The 19,746-nt window shown below is 39.4% G+C and overlaps 2 protein-coding genes across 2 annotated transcripts in view; both read left to right on the top strand.

The window, feature by feature from the left end:
* LOC138964770 (uncharacterized) overlaps nucleotides 1-8,107 on the top strand; it is a 10,442-nt gene extending 2,335 nt beyond the window's left edge. The window contains exons 4-9 of the mRNA XM_070336812.1: nucleotides 1,140-1,373; nucleotides 2,748-2,885; nucleotides 3,048-3,188; nucleotides 3,671-3,767; nucleotides 4,980-5,050; nucleotides 6,002-8,107. Coding sequence (XP_070192913.1) covers nucleotides 1,140-1,373; nucleotides 2,748-2,885; nucleotides 3,048-3,188; nucleotides 3,671-3,767; nucleotides 4,980-5,050; nucleotides 6,002-6,150 — 830 coding nt within the window. The 3' untranslated portion in view covers nucleotides 6,151-8,107. The remainder of the gene's footprint in view (nucleotides 1-1,139; nucleotides 1,374-2,747; nucleotides 2,886-3,047; nucleotides 3,189-3,670; nucleotides 3,768-4,979; nucleotides 5,051-6,001) is intronic.
* The window catches only part of LOC138965590 (multiple epidermal growth factor-like domains protein 11), a 43,691-nt gene that overhangs the window by 21,984 nt on the left and 1,961 nt on the right, over nucleotides 1-19,746 (top strand). The window contains exons 10-23 of the mRNA XM_070337773.1: nucleotides 8,046-8,187; nucleotides 8,817-8,888; nucleotides 9,369-9,599; nucleotides 10,145-10,363; nucleotides 12,125-12,265; nucleotides 12,645-12,785; nucleotides 13,469-13,609; nucleotides 14,037-14,180; nucleotides 15,426-15,497; nucleotides 16,162-16,386; nucleotides 16,842-17,063; nucleotides 17,777-17,917; nucleotides 19,096-19,192; nucleotides 19,509-19,573. Coding sequence (XP_070193874.1) covers nucleotides 8,046-8,187; nucleotides 8,817-8,888; nucleotides 9,369-9,599; nucleotides 10,145-10,363; nucleotides 12,125-12,265; nucleotides 12,645-12,785; nucleotides 13,469-13,609; nucleotides 14,037-14,180; nucleotides 15,426-15,497; nucleotides 16,162-16,386; nucleotides 16,842-17,063; nucleotides 17,777-17,917; nucleotides 19,096-19,192; nucleotides 19,509-19,573 — 2,053 coding nt within the window. The remainder of the gene's footprint in view (nucleotides 1-8,045; nucleotides 8,188-8,816; nucleotides 8,889-9,368; nucleotides 9,600-10,144; nucleotides 10,364-12,124; nucleotides 12,266-12,644; nucleotides 12,786-13,468; nucleotides 13,610-14,036; nucleotides 14,181-15,425; nucleotides 15,498-16,161; nucleotides 16,387-16,841; nucleotides 17,064-17,776; nucleotides 17,918-19,095; nucleotides 19,193-19,508; nucleotides 19,574-19,746) is intronic.

The raw sequence follows: 19,746 nt of genomic DNA, 5'->3' as shown, positions 1-19,746 counted from the left end.
CAATGACTGTTGATATCTGTGTAAAATGTTGACCAAAATATGACGTTTTACACCGATCGAGACAGTCAGTGTTCCTCCGAGACCGCGCTAGCGGTCTAGGTGAACAATGACTGTTGATATCTGTGTAAAATGTCATATTTTGGTCAAAAATACAAATAACATTTATGTATCGATCGATTCTGGTCAGAATTCCTTTTAGTTTTTATGATTGAACGAACACAAACATGCACTATTTTGTAGTCTCGGCTGGCCGCCTAAATATGAAGTTTGTCGGCCTCTGACGTCAAATGGCTCAAAGAAGGGAAATCCAGTGTTCAATCGATACATCTTGGTTTATTTGGGGGTAACGGTTACCAAAAACAAATGGTATGATAACTTGGTTTATTTGTGGGTAACGGTTACCAAAACTAAATACACGAATGTGATGTCGAGATGAATAGATTGGAAAAAGAGGTGATACAAAAAAAGAACGGTGGGATGCTTAGATTACAGTACTGCATCTGATTGTTAAGGATATGTGTTTACTTCTTTGACCGTCTGTGCTTACCCTGTACTGAAGCTTCCTGAAGTAGTACAGAACAGGATAGATACTGACAATGCAAGATTAGTAAAAGGTATAATCTTTTGCAAAATATGATTCTGAGAAGTAAGAAAATGCCACCAGGTCATTTATCATGTTGAAAGACAACATGAAAATGGCCCACACAGCACTAATTTTGAATGCAGCCAGTGAAAACGTTAGAACTGCACTCGGTTGTATTTTTGTAAACCTCATTATGTCTAAGCAAAAGAAGCTAGGGACTCACCAGGGATCTAATTAGGTTGCTGGTGTTGTTCTTGTGATTAATGTGTTGACGGTGGTGAATGTGTTGGTGGTGGTTGTTGGTTTTGGTGGTGATGGTGGTGAGGTTGGGATGCTGTTGTTGCTGTTGTTGTTGTTGTTGTTGTTTTTGTTGGTGTTGGTGGTGGTGGTAGTTGGATGGTTGGGTTGGAAGTGTTGGTGGTGACTGTGAGTATGGTGGTGGTGGTTGTTGTTCTTGGTGGTGGATGTAGTTGGGGTGTTGTTGCTGTTGGTGGTGGTGATGGTTGGTGGTGGTGTTGTTGTTATTATATCCTCTAACGTCTCATGCAACATGCAGACTCTGCACGCCGAATGTCAGGCATGAGCGTGTTCGTGGACGGGCAGCTGTGTCACGTGTTTCCTCACGTGACTGCGGACCCTCGTGGGGTACTGGACTCTCTGCCCGAGAAGATAGATGTTGACTGTACACCTCCGATCCGTGGCAGAATTGTTCGGTTTCAGAAGCATGGTCATGATCGAACGTATCAGGGCGGAAACTACCTCATCAACATGTGTGAGGTGCAAGTTTGGGGTAAGTTTTGTTTGGAGAAGGACACTTTAGTTACAACTCTGTCCGTCTGTTTCCGTCTATGTGCAACTGTCTGCCTGTCTGTTTTTTGTTTCTGTCTGTCTGTCTGTCTGTCTGTCTGTCTGTCTGTCTGTCTGTCTCTCCCCCTTTCTCTCCCCCTTTCTCTCTCTCTCTCTCTCTCTCTCTCTCTCTCTCTCTCTCTCTCTCTCTCTCTCTCTCTCTCTCTCTCTCTTGTACATACGAGGAGAAAGCAAAATCAAGTATCGTTCCAGAACAAGTTGCTCTAATTTTTACATTTAGTCAAGTTTTGACTAAATGTTTTAACGTAGAGGGGGGAATCGAGACGATCGAGGGTCGTGGTGTATGTGTGTGTGTGTGTTTGTGTGTCTGTGTGTCTGTGTGTGTGTGTGTGTAGAGCGATTCAGACTAAACTACTGGACCGATCTTTATGAAATTTGACATGAGAGTTCCTGGGTATAAAATCCCCAGATTTTTTTTTCATTTTTTCGATAAATGTCTTTTATGACGTCATATCCGGCTTTTCGTGAAAGTTGAGGCGGCACTGTCACGCTCTCATTTTTCAACCAAATTGGTTGAAATTTTGGTCAAGTAATCTTCGACGAAGCCCGGACTTCGGTATTGCATTTCAGCTTGGTGGCTTAAAAATTAATCAATGACTTTGGTCATTAAAAATCTGAAAATTGTAAAAAAAAAAAAAAATTTATAAAACGATCCAAATTTACGTTCATCTTATTCCCCATCATTTTCTGATTCCAAAAACATATACATATGTTATATTTGGATTAAAAACAAGCTCTGAAAATTAAAAATATAAACATTATTATCAAAATTAAATTGTCCAAATCAATTTAAAAACACTTTCATCTTATTCCTTGTCGGTTCCTGATTCCAAAAACATATAGATATGATATGTTTGGATTAAAAACACGCTCAGAAAGTTAAAACAAAGAGAGGTACAGAAAAGCGTGCTATCCTTCTTAGCGCAACTACTACCCCGCTCTTCTTGTCAATTTCACTGCCTTTGCCGTGCGCGGTGGAGTGACGATGCTACGAGTATACGGTCTTGCTGCGTTGCATTGCGTTCAGTTTCATTCTGTGAGTTCGACAGCTACTTGACTAAATGTTGTATTTTCGCCTTACGCGACTTGTTTATCTTGCGTATTTCTTGTTTTATATAATTCCTACAGATGCAAGTGTCCATCGCATGAGCAGTCGAAAACGGGAGGTTTTTGCGTCCATTTTGAGGGGTACCATGATGAAAAGCCCTGTATTTCAGGAATGACTTAGTGGATTGCATCAGAAATTTCAGGATCGTATTTCTACATTCAATCATTTCCAAATATCTTTTCCTTCAAGCATGTAAGCCAGGTCTGTACGGAGCGCAGTGTGACCAGGCGTGTAGCGGTCACTGTCAAGACAACACCTGTGACACATACAATGGAACATGTCCTCATGGCTGTGAACCAGGGTGGACATCACCCTTGTGTAACCAGAGTGAGTATGCAATGCATTCTTACTTGTTTCAATTATGTTTGATGTTTTTTAGATGTGAGAATTGGGTCAAATATCAAATATTGGATTCATCAGGTACTATTTACGACACGACAAAACTCTACAAGACTAGAATTATTGGTCAGCTTTCTTTTTCTGTTTAAGCATGTAAGCCAGGTATTTACGGAGAGGATTGTAAGCAGGCGTGTAGCGGTCACTGTCAAGACAACGACACGTGTGACACATACAATGGAACATGTCCTCGTGGCTGTGAACCAGGGTGGACATCACCCGTGTGTAACCAGAGTGAGTAAGCAAGCACTGCTTTAAAGGACCGAAGAACACACTTAGAACTGTTGTTGTTGTTGCTGATGTTTTTGTTGTTGTTGCAGCTGTCATCGTTATTGTTGTTATGGTTGTTGTTAATGTCGTTGTTGTTCTTGCAGCTGTCGTCGTTGTTGTTGTTGTTCTTCTTCTTTCGGGACGTTCTCCCTGACAAGATTTTTACATTTTTAAAGGAAACCAAGACTTATAACAACATTTGATGTAACAACTATGAAAAGACATGAATTTGTTCTTATTTTTATTTTGACAGTGCTAGATCTGAATGTAGGTAGTTTTGAACATTCAACAAAATAGAATAAATCATATTTTCCAGACCATTAATTTTAACGTACATCCACAAGGAATGTGTCACTTTTTAATTGTTCTTTTGAGCAGATATAGCATTATCGTGATGTATTGTATTGTATTTTATCATCTTGCGCGATTTTTGTTGCATGTTACAGCGGAATCAGATGACCTCGCTTTTGCGGGCCAGATGGTGGGCATAGGATTGGGTGCATCGTTTGGCATTGCTGCTTTCATACTCATCATCATTGGACTGTAAGTATACACGCCTGTGTGTATAGATCATTATGTGACAGGGGGGCGCAGTAGTCATTCCTTTTTATAGCAGCTGCTCTGCGGAGTTGTCTGCCGGCCCTCAACTATTTATAGTTCATTGGGCATGGGTCAGATTTCTGTGAGTTGTAGAGAGCTGTTTGTCATACATGTAGGACCTGATGCTGTTGTCTCCTAGTTGTGTTCAACACAAAAACAAAAAAAACCAATCATTACAATTATGGCTATTGATTTAGCATAAACTCCATCCTTTTTGACTGGCTTTGCCTCTAGAGGTCTTTCGAGTGTGTCGCCAATTCGGTTAAACATGTCTTTGTTGTGTATGCTTCCAAAAGATGTTTGCGCTGCCTTTTATAGTTAACTAAATTTTTGTATTTGAAATAGTCCATTGTAGTCGGTGTAGGCCTTAAACTTATTTTAATCGTTTGTCCAGTATTTAATTTAATTCTCTATTTTTGTATGAACTCAGTCTAATGTTTAGTGTTCTTAGTATGCCTTGTTAGGCTAAGTTCTATTTCATCAGAGTATGTTTGCGTGTGCTTATACCTAGTGATATTGTAAAGCGCATAGTGCTTTTAGTTATGCGCTATAGAAATCTCCTTAATAAATAAATTTCTGTACGTTATATGCACAGTTATGTGTCTGTTTCTTTTGAGAGGCCACTTACATTGTTAGAGAGGAGGGGGGCGGGGCAGAAAGAAATAGAGAGAGGGGGAAGGCGAGAGAGATAGTGTGTGGTGTGTGTAAGTGTTTGCGTGTGTGTGTGTGTGTGTGTGTGTGTGTGTGTGTGTGTGTGTGTGTGTGTGTGTGTTGTGTGTAGAGAGAGAGAGACCAAAAAAAATCTTTATTATCGAGGGTAATAGATAAGCAAGAAAAATTATATGCTTTTTTTACATCCAGCCCTTGCCCTAAGATAGGGTCAACAGAAACAGAAACAATATAATAAGAGAGAGAGAGAGAGAGAGAGAGAGAGAGAGAGAGAGAGAGAGAGAGAGAGAGAGAGAGAGAGAGAGAGAGAGAGAGAGAGAGAGAGAGAGAGAGAGAGAGAATACACGTGTTACACTTTTTTTGAATGAACTAGGTTTATCATTACCTCGGAATTAACGGCAGTTTTAATATGACAAATAAAAATGCAGTCATATGTAATATATTTAATTGATTGGTTCCAAATGTTTGGTTTATTTTTATCTTTAGTTGTGGGCGGAAATCCAAACACCAGAAGTCTTCTCAGACAAAAGCGTCACCAAGTGCCTCGCTCGATCAGAGTAAGGGAGACTATTCGGTATAGTTTTGTGATGGTTGAACGTGTGTAGAATTTTTTTTAAAGCTCACACACACACACACACACACACACACACACACACACACACACACACACACACACACACACTTACGCAGGCATGCACGCACGCACGCACACAAAATGCAAGCACGCCGTAAACACACACACACACACACAAACACACACGCACACACACACACACACACACACACACACACACACACACACACACACACTCACACACACACACTCACACACACACGTAAGTGCGCGCTGACATTTTACTGATACACACTATTTACTCGTTTGAATGGAAGGGTTTTGTTAAAGGCTGACATAGTCCTATTTAATAATTTTAACTACTTCCAGGGCTTTTCCCATCGTTGCGGGGATGTATAAATTAAGCTTCCTGCAAAGTTTTAGCTTTGAAGTCCTTACCAATTACGAGAAATAATTAATTCTTTATAAAGTTTATTGCTATGTTTAGCAACAGTTCTCCAGGACTTGGGTTATTTTTAGACCGTCAACACAGACAGTACAATCCCCGCGTGAAGGAAATCGCTCACCTTCCACGTGCAAAACGTAGTGATATTGACACGCCAGATTAGCGCGGTAGCGTATTGTGCTAAGCAGGAAAACGCGCTTTTCTGTTTTCTTGTTAACTTCGCAATTTCCGGAAAACATCCACTTTCACTTTGAGACTGTTCTGTTTACATTCGACACTATCAACACCACTTTGCAATACTGAAATAATTTTTTCTGTGTTCGAAAGCTACAGCCAATTGTTATTATATCCCCTTAGGTACAGTTTTATAACATTATTGGCACATGTAAACAATAGGAATTAATTAATGAACGCTACGTAAAGGGCAGCCTTTAACATTATTTTCAGTGTTCTGAGAGGATTTATTCAAGGCTTTGGTAATTTCAACAGGTCTCCACAGAGACGACTCATTCGAAAACGGCCTCGACATTTCCGCCGTAGAAACCGTTGAGAACGCCAAGAATGAAGATCCTGTATACGTTAATATCGCATCTACCAAGCGGAATGCTGGGTACACCAACCACGTCTACGCTATGTGAACGTCCACAACTACAACGACAAAGACACAGACCCATTATTAATTGTGAAATGTATTATGTCTTAGTCAAAAGCAGGCCTGGCGTCTCCTTGTTTTCTTGTCAATCAATGTTTGGAACAATCTTAAGTTGTACTTTTGTCTTGTGTGCTGTGTATTCTGATTTTGTTTTAAATGTGACTTTTTCTTCTAAGAGTTTTACATTTTTGGTTTGCTTGTATGCTTGTTTTCCAAACGCAAGTGGAACGTCTTGGTGCAGTCAGTACGTTTCGCCTATATTTTGTGTACTCAAAAGTAAATAATGATGTATTTTTGTCAACTTCAAAGACCATTCAATCGAAAATTTAAGATTAAACTAATGTTGTTAAGTCTTATTCGCATTTTTTGTGCTGCATTTTACGTGTTAGCTCTGACTAATATGTAATTTACTCGGAAAAGTTATAAGACTGGCTAACTTTCTTTGGTAGTTTTGAATATAATTGATATTTCAGTTAGTATGATATCACATTGTATAAAACACAACTTCTGTGCCTTCCTTTTTTCAAATAATAACGAAACAAGGAAAACACATCGCCACGGTTCGTGCAGCTTTCCACTTAAGTGAAAAATAAATTAAAAGAAATAAAAGAAATCTTTTCTCGTGATTTCGCAACGGACTCTTCACAGTGTTCTCATACATCTGAGTCATCACTTAGATACGTTGACCAAACTGGATTTGTCCAAAACAAACCAATTGCATTTGACTCTAACGAGGAATACTTTCGAGTATTACATTATGGCAAATGCATTGAAACCGTTCATGTGATGCATACAATTTCAATTTGGAGTTTCGCTTTGCTTAAATTTTTATTTTATTTTTTATAGAAATAAGGTTGTTGAATCCATTTATTTGGCATTGAATCATTAATTTTCAACATTTTTGATTTGGAATGTACACTGCGCTCATGATACCATTTCAGCAATTTTAGTATCTCCAAATGCTAAAGATGTCTAATGGTGGAGGAGACTCTTGAAATAATATAATTGCGTGTTTTGTTGTTGTTGTGTCTGTTGTAGTTTCCGTCTTTCTTCATTTATTCATGTATTTATTATTGATTTACTGATTTATTGATTTTGTATCTTTTCGTTTACAATTTTCAAATTCAGTTATTCATTTGTTTGTATGTTGTTGTTGCTGTTTTAGTTGGCCTATGAATGTATTGAACAAAGACAATTACTGTATATTAGTTCACCTCCATGTGCTCTGTACTGGATTTTGACCCTTTTAGAGCTCTCTTGCAACGTTTGAACAGATGCGCATTTCGATTGTGAAATACATTAATCGTTTATTTGCGGTGTGTATTTTAGTCTAATGAGCACGGTTCCTTTAGCTACAAAAAATAATTAAGTTGTATATTAAGACTAAATTAAAACAAAATACTGGAAATCATTCAGAGGGCTCTGATCATGCAAGATTATCGCTCACAGTTAGACTACTAGAATTAAACAGAAACCTTTGATCTTTAGACAATGTTTGAAGTACGGCATAAAATTAACGTTGCATTCATGACTACGAGAGCTGCTTATGACCTTAAGCTAACTGTCTCATTTCCTAGGCAAGAAAACTGTAAGAAATTATAACATCAAATTGTGTATACCTACTTGTGCTGTGATTGTCACGTTTTCATTAAACAAGCTGAAAAACATTTAAGTGACTTAAAATTCAAGTGACTTAAAATTCAAGTGACTTAAAATTCAAGTGACTTAAAATTCAAGTGACTTAAAATTCAATTTCCGAAGAATCGTCCTCGACGCGGTTTATTTAAACCCCCTGTAGTGTTTAAAGTTCCTGGCGACAACACATGCACAAATGTTAGTTTCGAATCCTTTGTGATTTACTTCCTGTACAAGTTATAACAAACAGCGCGGTGTGTATTCAAAAGGATTGCTGTTTCGTTATTTCACGCACACTTTAAGATGGACTCGAAGACAATCTGCCATGCGATGCTCCTGTCCAGAACTGTGCTTCTTGTGTCAGCATTCTGGTGCTTCTCTGCCCAAGGTAATGAATTACGTTTTGAATCCTTATTAGGTTTTATTTTTTGTCTATTTCTTATATACACCTGCAAAACCATCAGGTTCATGAAACGAAAGCAGGTTTTGTGTTTTAATTAGGTACAAAGAACAAAATATTTGCAAGAGTATTTTAACAATAAATTGACTATGTAGAAACGTTAAGATCCTGGCAAAGAACATCACTAACATAAGTTATATATATTTTTGCTAGCTATCTCATAAAGCATATATATGCCAACTCTATAGAATGACGATACAAATTACAATTATTTAATTTACGAGGGTAGCCTACATGAATAATCAGCGATCTCCTGCTTCCCTTAGAACAGTTTTAGATAATTGTTTAAAGTGTGTGTTCGCACGCGCGCGAATGCGTTGGGGGGGGGGGGGGGGTGTATGCGTGTGTAGTCGAATTCATTAGATTGCTATTATGTACATTTAAATGGCAGAGAGAGACCGAAACAGAAAAGGGTGGCTCTGTGTTGTCTTTATGTATGTATATCTGTTTGAGTGTTGGTCGATGTGTCTTGGTGTCTGTATTTGTTTTTCTGTTTGCTTTGTATATGTACAATACGAAACAAGTCTAGACATCACAAAATGCAATGTATTGAACAGGCCAGACATGTGACTGTGAAGGAGGATGTGATAACAGCGGTGCGACTTTACCTGGATCTAATGGAATAATTGGTAAGTATCTTGTTTTCAATAACTAATATAAAAAAACACATCTTGTCATCACTACTGCTATAAAGGTGATTATTTTGATGTGAAGACATGGGCAAAGGAGCACCTTAGATACTCATGTACATTTGCAAGTCAAACAAGCTTTTGCAGTGACTGCACCCAACATTCTTACCCCTTATTAGAACAAATATGAGAATGCCAGCAAATGGAAGTTTATCTACAGTGGAAGACAATGGTGACATTGGAAATAAAAATGGAGACATCCACTTGAGTTTATATCATATCAACTCGTATAGTAATCGAAGAACATGAAACATCGAACAATGACGTATGGCATCACCAAAATGTATATCGCCCCTCATTTTCTTCCAATAGAAACTGTCCTTGAAATCTTGTGCAGTCCTCGGTTTGGTGAAAAATAATACAGAACATTTGAAGAATCTGGCTAGCCGGTAATTCATCTTTACTTCAATTCCTGTGCAGTTAACGCAGCGTACGGAAAGGCAGCCGACATGAGCATTACATCTCTTAGTGACAGTGGGACAACTCCGGCGTGTGTGGCTGTCAACGGAAGAATAGAAACAGTGGTGTCAAATGCAAGTTCCCCTGTCGTCAACTGTGTCCACACCCATGAGAATGACACTAATCCTTGGTGGCAGGTGGATCTGGGTCTCAGCTACACCGTCACTGACATCACTGTCTACAGCGTAAAAGGTGTGCTTTAATTAGTTGCTATCTTTTAAGGTTAATTCTAATCACAGATTGATGAACCTTTCTTGTTGTCATTAATCATTGCCTCGCCTGCGTCTTCACAGCGAGCTTCTTGGGACATTTTCTCAGATTAGTTTATTATCTGTATCATAATTGTTTGTCGTTCCGTCCACTTAAAGGACTGCAGCTGGGTCGAAGTACAGCGAATGTAACGGTTTTTGTTTGTCTTTCCGTCCACTTAAAGGACTGCAGCTGGGTCGAAGTACAGCGAATGTAACGGTTTTTGTTTGTCTTTCCGTCCACTTAAAGGACTGCAGCTGGGTCGAAGTACAGCGAATGTAACGGTTTTTGTTTCAGTGTCGTTCCGTCCACTTAAAGGACTGCAGCTGGGTCGAAGTACAGCGAATGTAACGGTTTTTGTTTGTCATAAATTAAACGTTCCAATTACATACCATTCTTGGTTTTTGGTTCTTTCTTGTTGTTTTCCTTTGGGTTGGAACGTGAACAGTCTTTTTCGGATTTTATATACCTATGTGTTTCTCCGGCAGGTGAAAACCAAGGCTTGGCGGGAACCAGTGTGTACGTAGATGACCAGCTCTGCTACACTTTTCCCAACTTCTCGGACACTGCCGCTCTGAACAATCTTACTGAACAGTTCAACATCACGTGTACACCGCCTCTGCACGGAAATGTTTTCAAGTTCCAGAATAATAAGTACGAGGAGAATGATTTCTACTCGATTAACATTTGCGAAGTGCAAGTCTGGGGTAAGTTAAACACGCGCACGTTTAAATTTAAATCTGTTCTATGCCAAACGCTTGTTTATATTCATTGCACAACACAACAGAACACGTTAAAGGCACAGTAAGCCTCCCGTAAACCATCACAGAGCTCCCCGAGCGTCTACATACAGTACAAGCATACTTCCATTTGAACGCTCACCGAACGGGAACATCCTGGCTGCTTTCTGTCGAGCGTGAGAAATTTTCAAAGAATTTATTTTCGTGGACTTGGTCCTCTACAACAATGGCGCCTCGTTTTGGTGCTGGACGGCTGTTATGAATATCATCAATACCGGAAATCACGCCCGGACAGTAAGCCTCCCGTAAACCATCACAGATACTGTCAGGCTTTTACACACAGTACAAACACCCTTCCATTTGAACGCTCACCAAACGGGAACATCCTAGGTGCCCTACGTAAAGAGCGAGCAATTTTTAAAGAATTAAATTTGCAGATTGTCTCGAACACTTTTTGGACCCATCCTGAACTCAGGTCAAAAATGAGTTACTTCCCTTCGGGTCTCATTCTATCGATGTAAACTGGCGATAGCCGTGGATCGATGATTATCAGAATGTTTTTGGACCGTGGTGCGTTTTTGCGCTAGACCTAACTTTTAAAATCTAAATAATAAATTGACAGCTTGTTACACAAACATTCTTTAATCATAAAAGAATTCTTTTTTCATCAAGACAAGATCAGTACAATTCGAAGTTGTGAAAGTTTGAAAAAAGAAAAGCCCGGAAGCAGGGTCACGCAAGGGTCGTAGCAGACGACGTTTTATGCATATCGCCGTTCCTCTCAACAGTCAAAAGCCATCGCTAGAGTTCTTGTGAACCACAGCCGTTTGTTTCGTGCATAAAAACGTGCTATTGTAGATAAGCTCACATCGAGTCGCATTCTAATGACTAACTGACGACTACATTGTGAAAAAGGGAAACTGGATCACACGGGTTCACGATGGCTCAAGGGTAAGATAAAACACGCAAAAATAAATTCTTTGAAAATTGTTCGCTCTTTACGGAGGACACCTAGGATGTTCTCAATCGGTGAGTGTTTAAATGAAAGGGTGTTTGTACTGTGTGTAAAAGCCTGACCGTATCTGTGATGGTTTACGGGAGGCTTACTGTGCCTTTAAGCAGAAAACTAAAGTACTATGGAAGGATATACATCCATTGCATGCAACTGTGTATACAGAGTGTCCTCCCAAACAATGTACGGATACAAATAAAATGTCACTGTCATAGTGATTACAAAAGAAATAATGTCCGTCACAATTTAAAACTTATCCTTGTTGAATTGAAATTAATAGTAATTTAGCTTTTATTGCATAAGTGTTTCAACGAATAGTAGAAATAACATTTAAAGTACTTAGGATCTGCTCTACAGAATATAAAGCGAAATAGGAAGTGAAGAGTTTTCTTTAATCTGGACAAAAATGCATAGATAGCGCTATAGTTTCTCAGGTAAGAATTCTTTTCTTATTCAACCCTTGGCTCGTAATGCTCAGTTATTATAATGTCAAAAGATCATTGGTAAGATCAAGTATTAACAGAACATTAAAAGAACATTCCAACACATACCACATGAACAGAAGAAGCCCACAATAACAATCTGGCACGATTTGACCTAAAGCAGACACATTTTTGTCATACTTCGGTTTTGCCTTTAGTTCTATTGTTCATGAGTTTTATGTTCTTCGCCAATGATCATGTACATACTGAGATGCTGTTACTCTCTCCTTCAAGTATGTAAGTCAGGTCAGTATGGGAAGAAGTGTGACCAGACATGTAGCGGTCACTGTAAAGACGACGATACCTGTGACAACTTCTATGGTACATGTCCTCGTGGCTGTGAACCAGGATGGACATCACCACACTGCATCGAGAGTACGTATGTTGTAAAATTTGTTACTTCAAGGAGCAGCATTTAGCATGTTTCATTTAAAATTTCAGTACAGCGTGTGTCTTTACAAACTGCTTTTAACAGCGATGTCTTGGGAACCTGTATAGTTGAAAGTCTTTTCTATTATTACATACTTATGTCAGATTTATGAATGAACCAACGAACTGTTGTTTATCTGTTTAACTGTTGTTTAACAGTTATTAATCAACGATCAGTCAAATTGTGGGTTTCAACGAACTGTAAGTGAAGCTCTTATTTAGTCTTTTTAAGAAGTCCTGTAACACTTTTTTGTGTGCAGTCTGTGTTTTGTTTATGTCAATCATGTTTTGACTTTTGTGATTTTTTATATATATATATGTAAAGCATGTCAACCTGGTACATACGGAGACACGTGTGGGAAGACGTGTAGCGGTCACTGCAAAGACAATGATCCGTGTGACAACGTGCGTGGCACGTGCCCTCGTGGCTGTGGACCGGGGTGGACATCACCCCTCTGTGACCAGAGTGAGTTTGATCGTGAAGTAGTTGCTTACATGAAAAATATTATGTTCGGAAATAACTCTGTTGGGTTTGTATGGGGTGTGGAAGAGTGAATACCCTTGCTGTTAGTGAGACAAGTAATCCACATGTGTTTCCTGTACACGTGTTTACGTGCAAACACACACCTTCGCCAGTGACTGGCCTATAATGTCATGGGTGGGAGTTATATTTTCCCTCGTGATACAATATGTTATGTTGTTGTTTTTGTTTTTCCTCAATTATTGTACAGCGCTCTAAGTAGGGGTTATCCCTGGATATATGCGATTTAGAAATATGAAGCATTGATATTATGTATCATTTGTTGTATTGAAATAACGGATGTGTCGGAAATATGCAAACTCTCGCCGTAATGAAACAGATTTTTGATCTAGGTAGAATCATGCAGTCCTCTTTATTTTTGACTGGACCTCAGTACCTTGTTTTCATAAAGTACTACAACATACTAATGCTTGTACTTAGACAGAGTGAGTACTGCTAAAATAGTACATGTTGTGGATAAGGTACAAACACAGGTGAATTGAGTTTGTGGCCTCGAATACTGACAGAATTAATCACTATAAAGCACTCACAAAATCAAGTTTAAAAGTGAGGGTATTCATGTGAGGTTTTATTAATAAAACAATGTCACTCCTTCTCTCTGCATCAAGGATGTAAACCAGGTATGTTCGGACAGAACTGTGGGCAGACGTGTAGTTTTCACTGTAAAAACAACGACACTTGTGACAACGTTCGAGGCACGTGTCCTCGTGGCTGTGAACCAGGAAGGACATTACCCCACTGTAACCAGAGTGAGTATGAAATGCCTGCTTGTGCGAAGTATACAACATTTGTTCCAATGGGACAATGTTGACGACTCCTGTGGTTTAATATACTTTGTTAGCTTGCTCCTTTTTGACAACACTTGAATCACCCATTACATGACATTGCAATGAAACTCGATAACACAGTTCTAAAGACTTTATGAAACATTTATAACAACAGCAAACAAAAATATCTCAACCGTTTGGGCACATGGCTTGGTTGGGATCCCAATCAACGACCATAACCATTCCTTGCATTCTGCTGTTGTTGTTTTTGTGTGTGTTTTTTTTCTTCTTTTCTTTCTTTCTTTGTTTTTCATAGATCCATGCAAACAGACAATCAGACAATATATTAAACAAAGGTGCCATTATAGTTTATGCTGGAAGTCCATGTTTTCACGTCTGGTACATTCAGGCTGTCCAGATGGCTACTTCGGCAACAACTGCAGGTTTCTGTGCCCGCCATGTACAAAACGAGCCTACTGTGACAAGGTTCATGGACAATGCGTCATTCAGTGTCCATCCGGGACCTACTCTGTGGGTGCCCTGTGCAAGGAAAGTAAGTCAGGCAAACTTGTATTTCTGAGCGTAGTTGTATGAAGAATGCTTTTTATAGCGATAGTCTTGCTAGGACTGAAGTGTTATGTCTGCGTCAGTTGATCTGATGGTCTAACTACAGGGGCAGATCAGTTCATTTTATGGGGGGGGGGTTCCAAAAGTATATTGTGAAGATATGGGTGTGAAGGCGCAAAGCGCCGAGCCGAAGGCGCAAAGCGCCTAGCTTGCTGGGGGGGTCCGGGGGCATGCCCCCCCGAAAAATTTTGAAAAAAAGGATGCAAAATGGTGCAATCTGGTGCATTCTGAGGATGATCATTACCAATTTCAGGCAGCAGATTTTGTCACTGATTAATACCCCCAAAAAAACACAATTGGTTTTTTTTTGGCTGGGGGGGGGGGTGTCCGGAAACCCCAGAAACCCCCCCCCCCCCCTCGTCCGCCCCTGAACTAGTGTCGCAGTCATTCGAGATTAAACTCCACTGCGTATTAGCTGTTGCCTTCGGCCATGCTTTTATTCCGGAAGTGTTTCTACACTCCTTCACAGAAGAGTCGTACCTTATATCTTAATACCGAAACCTAAGGATATAACATCCCTCCTTTACCAGATTTTCAAACTAAATGGTTTAAAATTACCCAAATAGTATTTACATTAAAATGTCCCGGTAATGGACATTTTCACTCTCAAATTTCCATTTTTCTTTCTTCATAAGCTTCATGCGCAGCAATTTAAAAGAAAGTCAAGGATAGATATTATTAAACAGATAGGAAAAACTGTAGTAATGATTTTGTTCAGAAATAACAGGAAATGTTTTGGGTGACAAACAGGATCTACAACTCTTTGTTTAACTTATTATCTAAATGATGTTCACAAACCAACTGGCGAAGACAAAAATCGATATCTGTTTTAAAACCCTGGTAACACTTTTTTCTCAATTACGTGACAGAGACAAAATAAGCGGATATTTTTGTATTTCTTTAAACTGCAAATAACTGTTGGTACATTCTAATTGCGTGTCAAATATATAAGGATTGTTTTAACGATCCACTAGCATGTTGAACACGGAAACCAAACTACCAAACTAAAGTATTTTCTACTGCCATGCACACATTGCATAATGCAATAACAAAATGTATTTTGTCACAGAAGTACCTAATTCTGTTGCAAATGCACAACTTTTTAAAAGGTGAATGAAGAAGACATCTGCCTGGGTGACAGCTGAAACCCTATAGTTTTATTTTCTAACAGACCCGCCATGTAACTGTACCGGTGGATGTGAAGAGAATGGTATAACCTTACCTGGCTCGGATGGGAGCGTTTGTAAGTACCTTTTTACTAACCTTCGTGTTCTTCTGAATTCATATTGTGAGCTCCAGCCTATCCTATCATAGTCTTAGTAAATGATTGGTTGACTGGTTATGATCGACCTGGATTTGGAGACAGCCTACTCTAGGCAAGTGTTAGCGCGAAGGATTCAAAGGATCGATGGATCCAAAAGTTAATCGTCCGGTTGATAGATCCAAAGGTAACATTGGCTCATGGGTTCATGGACATAAGAATCCATCGAATGATCGATCTGTCCAACTGTGGATTATGGACTTTTGAGAAAATCGATTCTAGATACATTGACATGCATAGCTTCATTCAATGTGCACCAATTGATCCAAGGTTCAATGGATTCAGAGGATTTTATAATGAGCCCTGTCGGCATAATTGACGGTTGACATGGATGCTTAGAACAATTGACTATTGACTCCATCGAAATCTCTCGCCCCTCTGTGTGTGTATGTGTGTGTGTGTGTGTGTGTGTGTGTGTACGTGTGCGTGCGTGCGTGCGTGCGTGTGTGTGCGCTCGCGCGTGTGCGTGCGTGTGTGTGTGTGTGTGTGTGTGTGTGTGTGCGTGCGTGCGTGTGTGCGCGTGCGTGCGTGTGCGTGTGTGTGTGTTTAAAGAATCTTCAGCCTATTAATGTTCATCACTATGCAGTGAATCTGGCATATGGAAAGCCTACCATAATGAGCAGCATTTTCACGGAAAACGACAAATCAAACCCAGCATGTACAGCCGTGAACGGCAGAACCGGAACAGTGTGGAGAATTGAGGGTGACGTCAACTGTGTCCACACGGATCGAGGTGACGTCGGCGCCTGGTGGCATGTAGACCTGACTGACGTCTTCACTGTTACTAACATCACTATATACAGAAGGAAAGGTGGGAATCTTTTATAAAAATGCTCATCGGCAAAAGATGGAAAACTCGTTTATCTCTTTGCGCCGTTTTTTATATTTTATTTTATAAATGAACAATTTATGAAAAAAGATAATCCGCACAAACCTTGTTCATTTGGGTATCCAGATTAAATGTTGTTTGGTTGTTTATCTGGCAGACCTTTGAACTTGAGAGAGATCGAAATGAAACGTCACAGAAGTGGGTCAGTGCGATCCTCTATCTTAGTTCTGTCACTGAATTCAAAATAAAACGCATACAAAATACAAAATAGCAGTAACAAAAACGTGCACTCAAAGTCAAAAATGTGTGGATAGAGCAGGGGTATCACAAAGCCGAACCAACACAGCGCCAGGGAACAAAGATCCTGACAAAAGTCACATACTTCAGCCCCTGTGTATCTAAACACAATATCTAACTTTCATTTTCACTTTGGGCAGATGCTTCACGGCGCATGGCGGGAGGTAGCGTGTTCGTAGATGACCAACTGTGTTACAGTTTTCCCAACTCAACCAACGTTACCGCTCTGGACGAGCTCCCTGAACAGATCAATATCACGTGCATACAACCCCTCACTGGACAGTCGGTCAGGTTCCAGAAACATGGACAAGACACGGATGAGCAGTTCTACTTCATCAACATCTGTGAGGTGCAAGTCTGGGGTGAGTTAAACATCAGGTAGTCAGAACTATTCATAAAATGCACAAGTGTTACCTGTGCAATATTCAAACGTAACTAAGAGGCTGAGGACACACGGCTACGCTATCAACGAAGCCATGAAATTGTATTAATTGTATAGACCTATTGAAGAGAGAGAGAGAGAGAGAGAGAGAGAGAGAGAGAGAGAGAGAGAGAGAGAGAGAGAGAGAGAGAGAGAGAGAGAGAGAGAGAGAGAGAGGATGTTTTATATCACCTATATTTTGGGGAAGACGGGTTTATTGCCCCCCAAATGATTATATTTTAAGAAGACTTTTTTTTTTTTATATATAATCTATTCTGAGTTTAAAAGAAGTGGAATAGCAATGATATTAACCATAATGCATTTATGATCATAAAGGATAAACGAGAGTACGTACGAGGATGAATGTGAGGGTGCGGGTATGGAAATGTGTGGTTGTGTTGTGTGTGAATTGATGTGTACTTGTATGTGCCTACGTATCCTGAGAGTGTTGTTTTTATGTGATGTTATACACAAGCCAAAAGAAAAATTTCTGTTTGTTACACTCAGACAATAACATTTTATTGAATTGAATTGAATTGAAACGTAGAAACCCAAAGGCATTCAATTAACACCCTCAACGCACTCAATGAAAAGTCGTGCACAAACTCACTTACTTTTTTGTTCCTTTTTTTATTATATAATCTGTGTGTTTAGGATGTAGACCGGGTATGTTTGGAAAGAGCTGTGACCAGACGTGTAGCGGTCACTGTAATGACAGCGATAACTGTGACAACTACTATGGAACGTGTCCTCGTGGCTGTGAACCAGGATGGGAGTCACCCTTATGTGACAAGAGTGAGTACGGATTGTTTGCTTGTGCGAAGTATATAAACAATGTTCCAGTGGGAAAATTCTGGCGACTGCTGAGGTTGTATATACTTTGTACACTTGCACAGATGCAACGTTTTAAACATAAGTTGGTCTCAGTAGGTATTATGACTTTCAGAGACATAATTATTTGAAGACCTCAACCAAACCAGTTTCGTTTGTGGTTCCAATCTACTGCATTTGATGCTCTTGGTATACTCTTTACCAATAGTAAAGTAAAGGTTTGCTCAACGAATTCCTTTTTTTCAGGAATTACCAGAAAAAAATGGGAAAAAACCCACCATGTTCCGTTGACGTACTAACTGAATCCGTCGGTTCCTTACAAAGGATAAGGTCGATTTCAATACAATACCTTCGTCGTCCGCGCCATTATATAGATGTTCAAGTGAAACCTAAAACGGCGTCACTTTGCGCAATAAAAAGGTGTGCACAAACTCACTGATCGAAATATCTCGATCATCATTTAGGAAAAATAAACTGCTGGTTGGCAATGTAGTTTGAGGAGGACGGTGTTGACCGACTGCTGAAAACCATTCACCAGCACTTGTCGGTTAAATCGTAGACTACAGATGCTTTGCGAAAGAAAGTAAAGCGTGCTTTTCTAATTTGCGTCTTTCATTTTCTGGACATTGAGCAAGCAGTGCGACATTAACTCGGGCAAAATACACGTGTAAAGACTTAATAAAGCATTTGACGCGACGCAAAAATGTAAGGACCGTCTTGTTCATTTATGCAGTAAACCCTAAGATGGTATAGGTATATCCTACCCAATACAAGAAGGTTTTAGTCTTTGTTGTGGATGATCGTCTGTATCTTGACGTTTTCCGAAATAGTACTCTCAAAAATTATTTGCAAAGGGAGGTCTTATTTACAATGTCTTATTATTCTTATTGCGTTGGGGTTTTTGAACATCATATATACATCATGTTTTCCCTCCTGAGAGAGTCATGAAAAGGCGTTTTGTTAGTGCGGAACACAAACTGTTCTGCTCCTTTTAAGTATTTTCAAGTAGAAATTCTCGCACGCAAATAAAACTTAACGTTCCATTCATGAAAATACGTTTCTATGTCTGCCGAACACAGCCTATATATTCATTCCAATGCATGGACGAGCACGTAATTCTTTGCATCTCTCTTTAAATCCAGAGACACAAGGCAATACTCAAGAGGCAACTTACATCTACATTGGTGGCGCCGTGTTTGCGGGGATGTGTGTGATTGCCATCAGCATTCTTGTTGGACTGTAAGTATGGTATAACAAGCACATTCCTCATATACGTCCTAGACTATTCTTCGTAATAAGGACTGCAACGTTTAAAACATTTTTTTAAACACGTTTTATGTCCATCGTCCTGAATAAACTTCAGAGATAAGAGGAGTGTCTTATATTTATATACTTTTCAGGAAGAAAAAAATATAAATGTATTATTCAGATATGTACATGATTCGCAACTTATGTATGTCGTCTATAATCTTTTAATTTTTTTAAATTTTTAATCTAAGATGATCAGTCAGGGTTTAGAACGACGTTTACAGGGTTATTTCTCATCTTGTGCAAGGTGTATCAGGCGCCCCAGGCAGCGATCACATTCTGACAACACCACAGAACCTTCGGGTACGCAAGGTAAACGACAAGATTATGACTTTTGTAAATAATCTTTCTTTCTTTCTTTCTTTCTTTGGTGTTTAACGTCGTTTTCAACCATTCAAGGTTATATATCGACGGTGTAAATAATCATACACGCAAACTCTTTAAAGCTGTATGTTGTTTATATCTGGTCGCAAGTAGTTTGAACT

Source organism: Littorina saxatilis, linkage group LG4 (genome assembly GCF_037325665.1).
Source record: "Littorina saxatilis isolate snail1 linkage group LG4, US_GU_Lsax_2.0, whole genome shotgun sequence".
NCBI classification, from domain to species: domain Eukaryota; kingdom Metazoa; phylum Mollusca; class Gastropoda; order Littorinimorpha; family Littorinidae; genus Littorina; species Littorina saxatilis.
The sequence above is the reverse complement of the archived record's forward strand: the minus strand, read 5'-3'. Positions and strand labels throughout refer to the sequence as shown.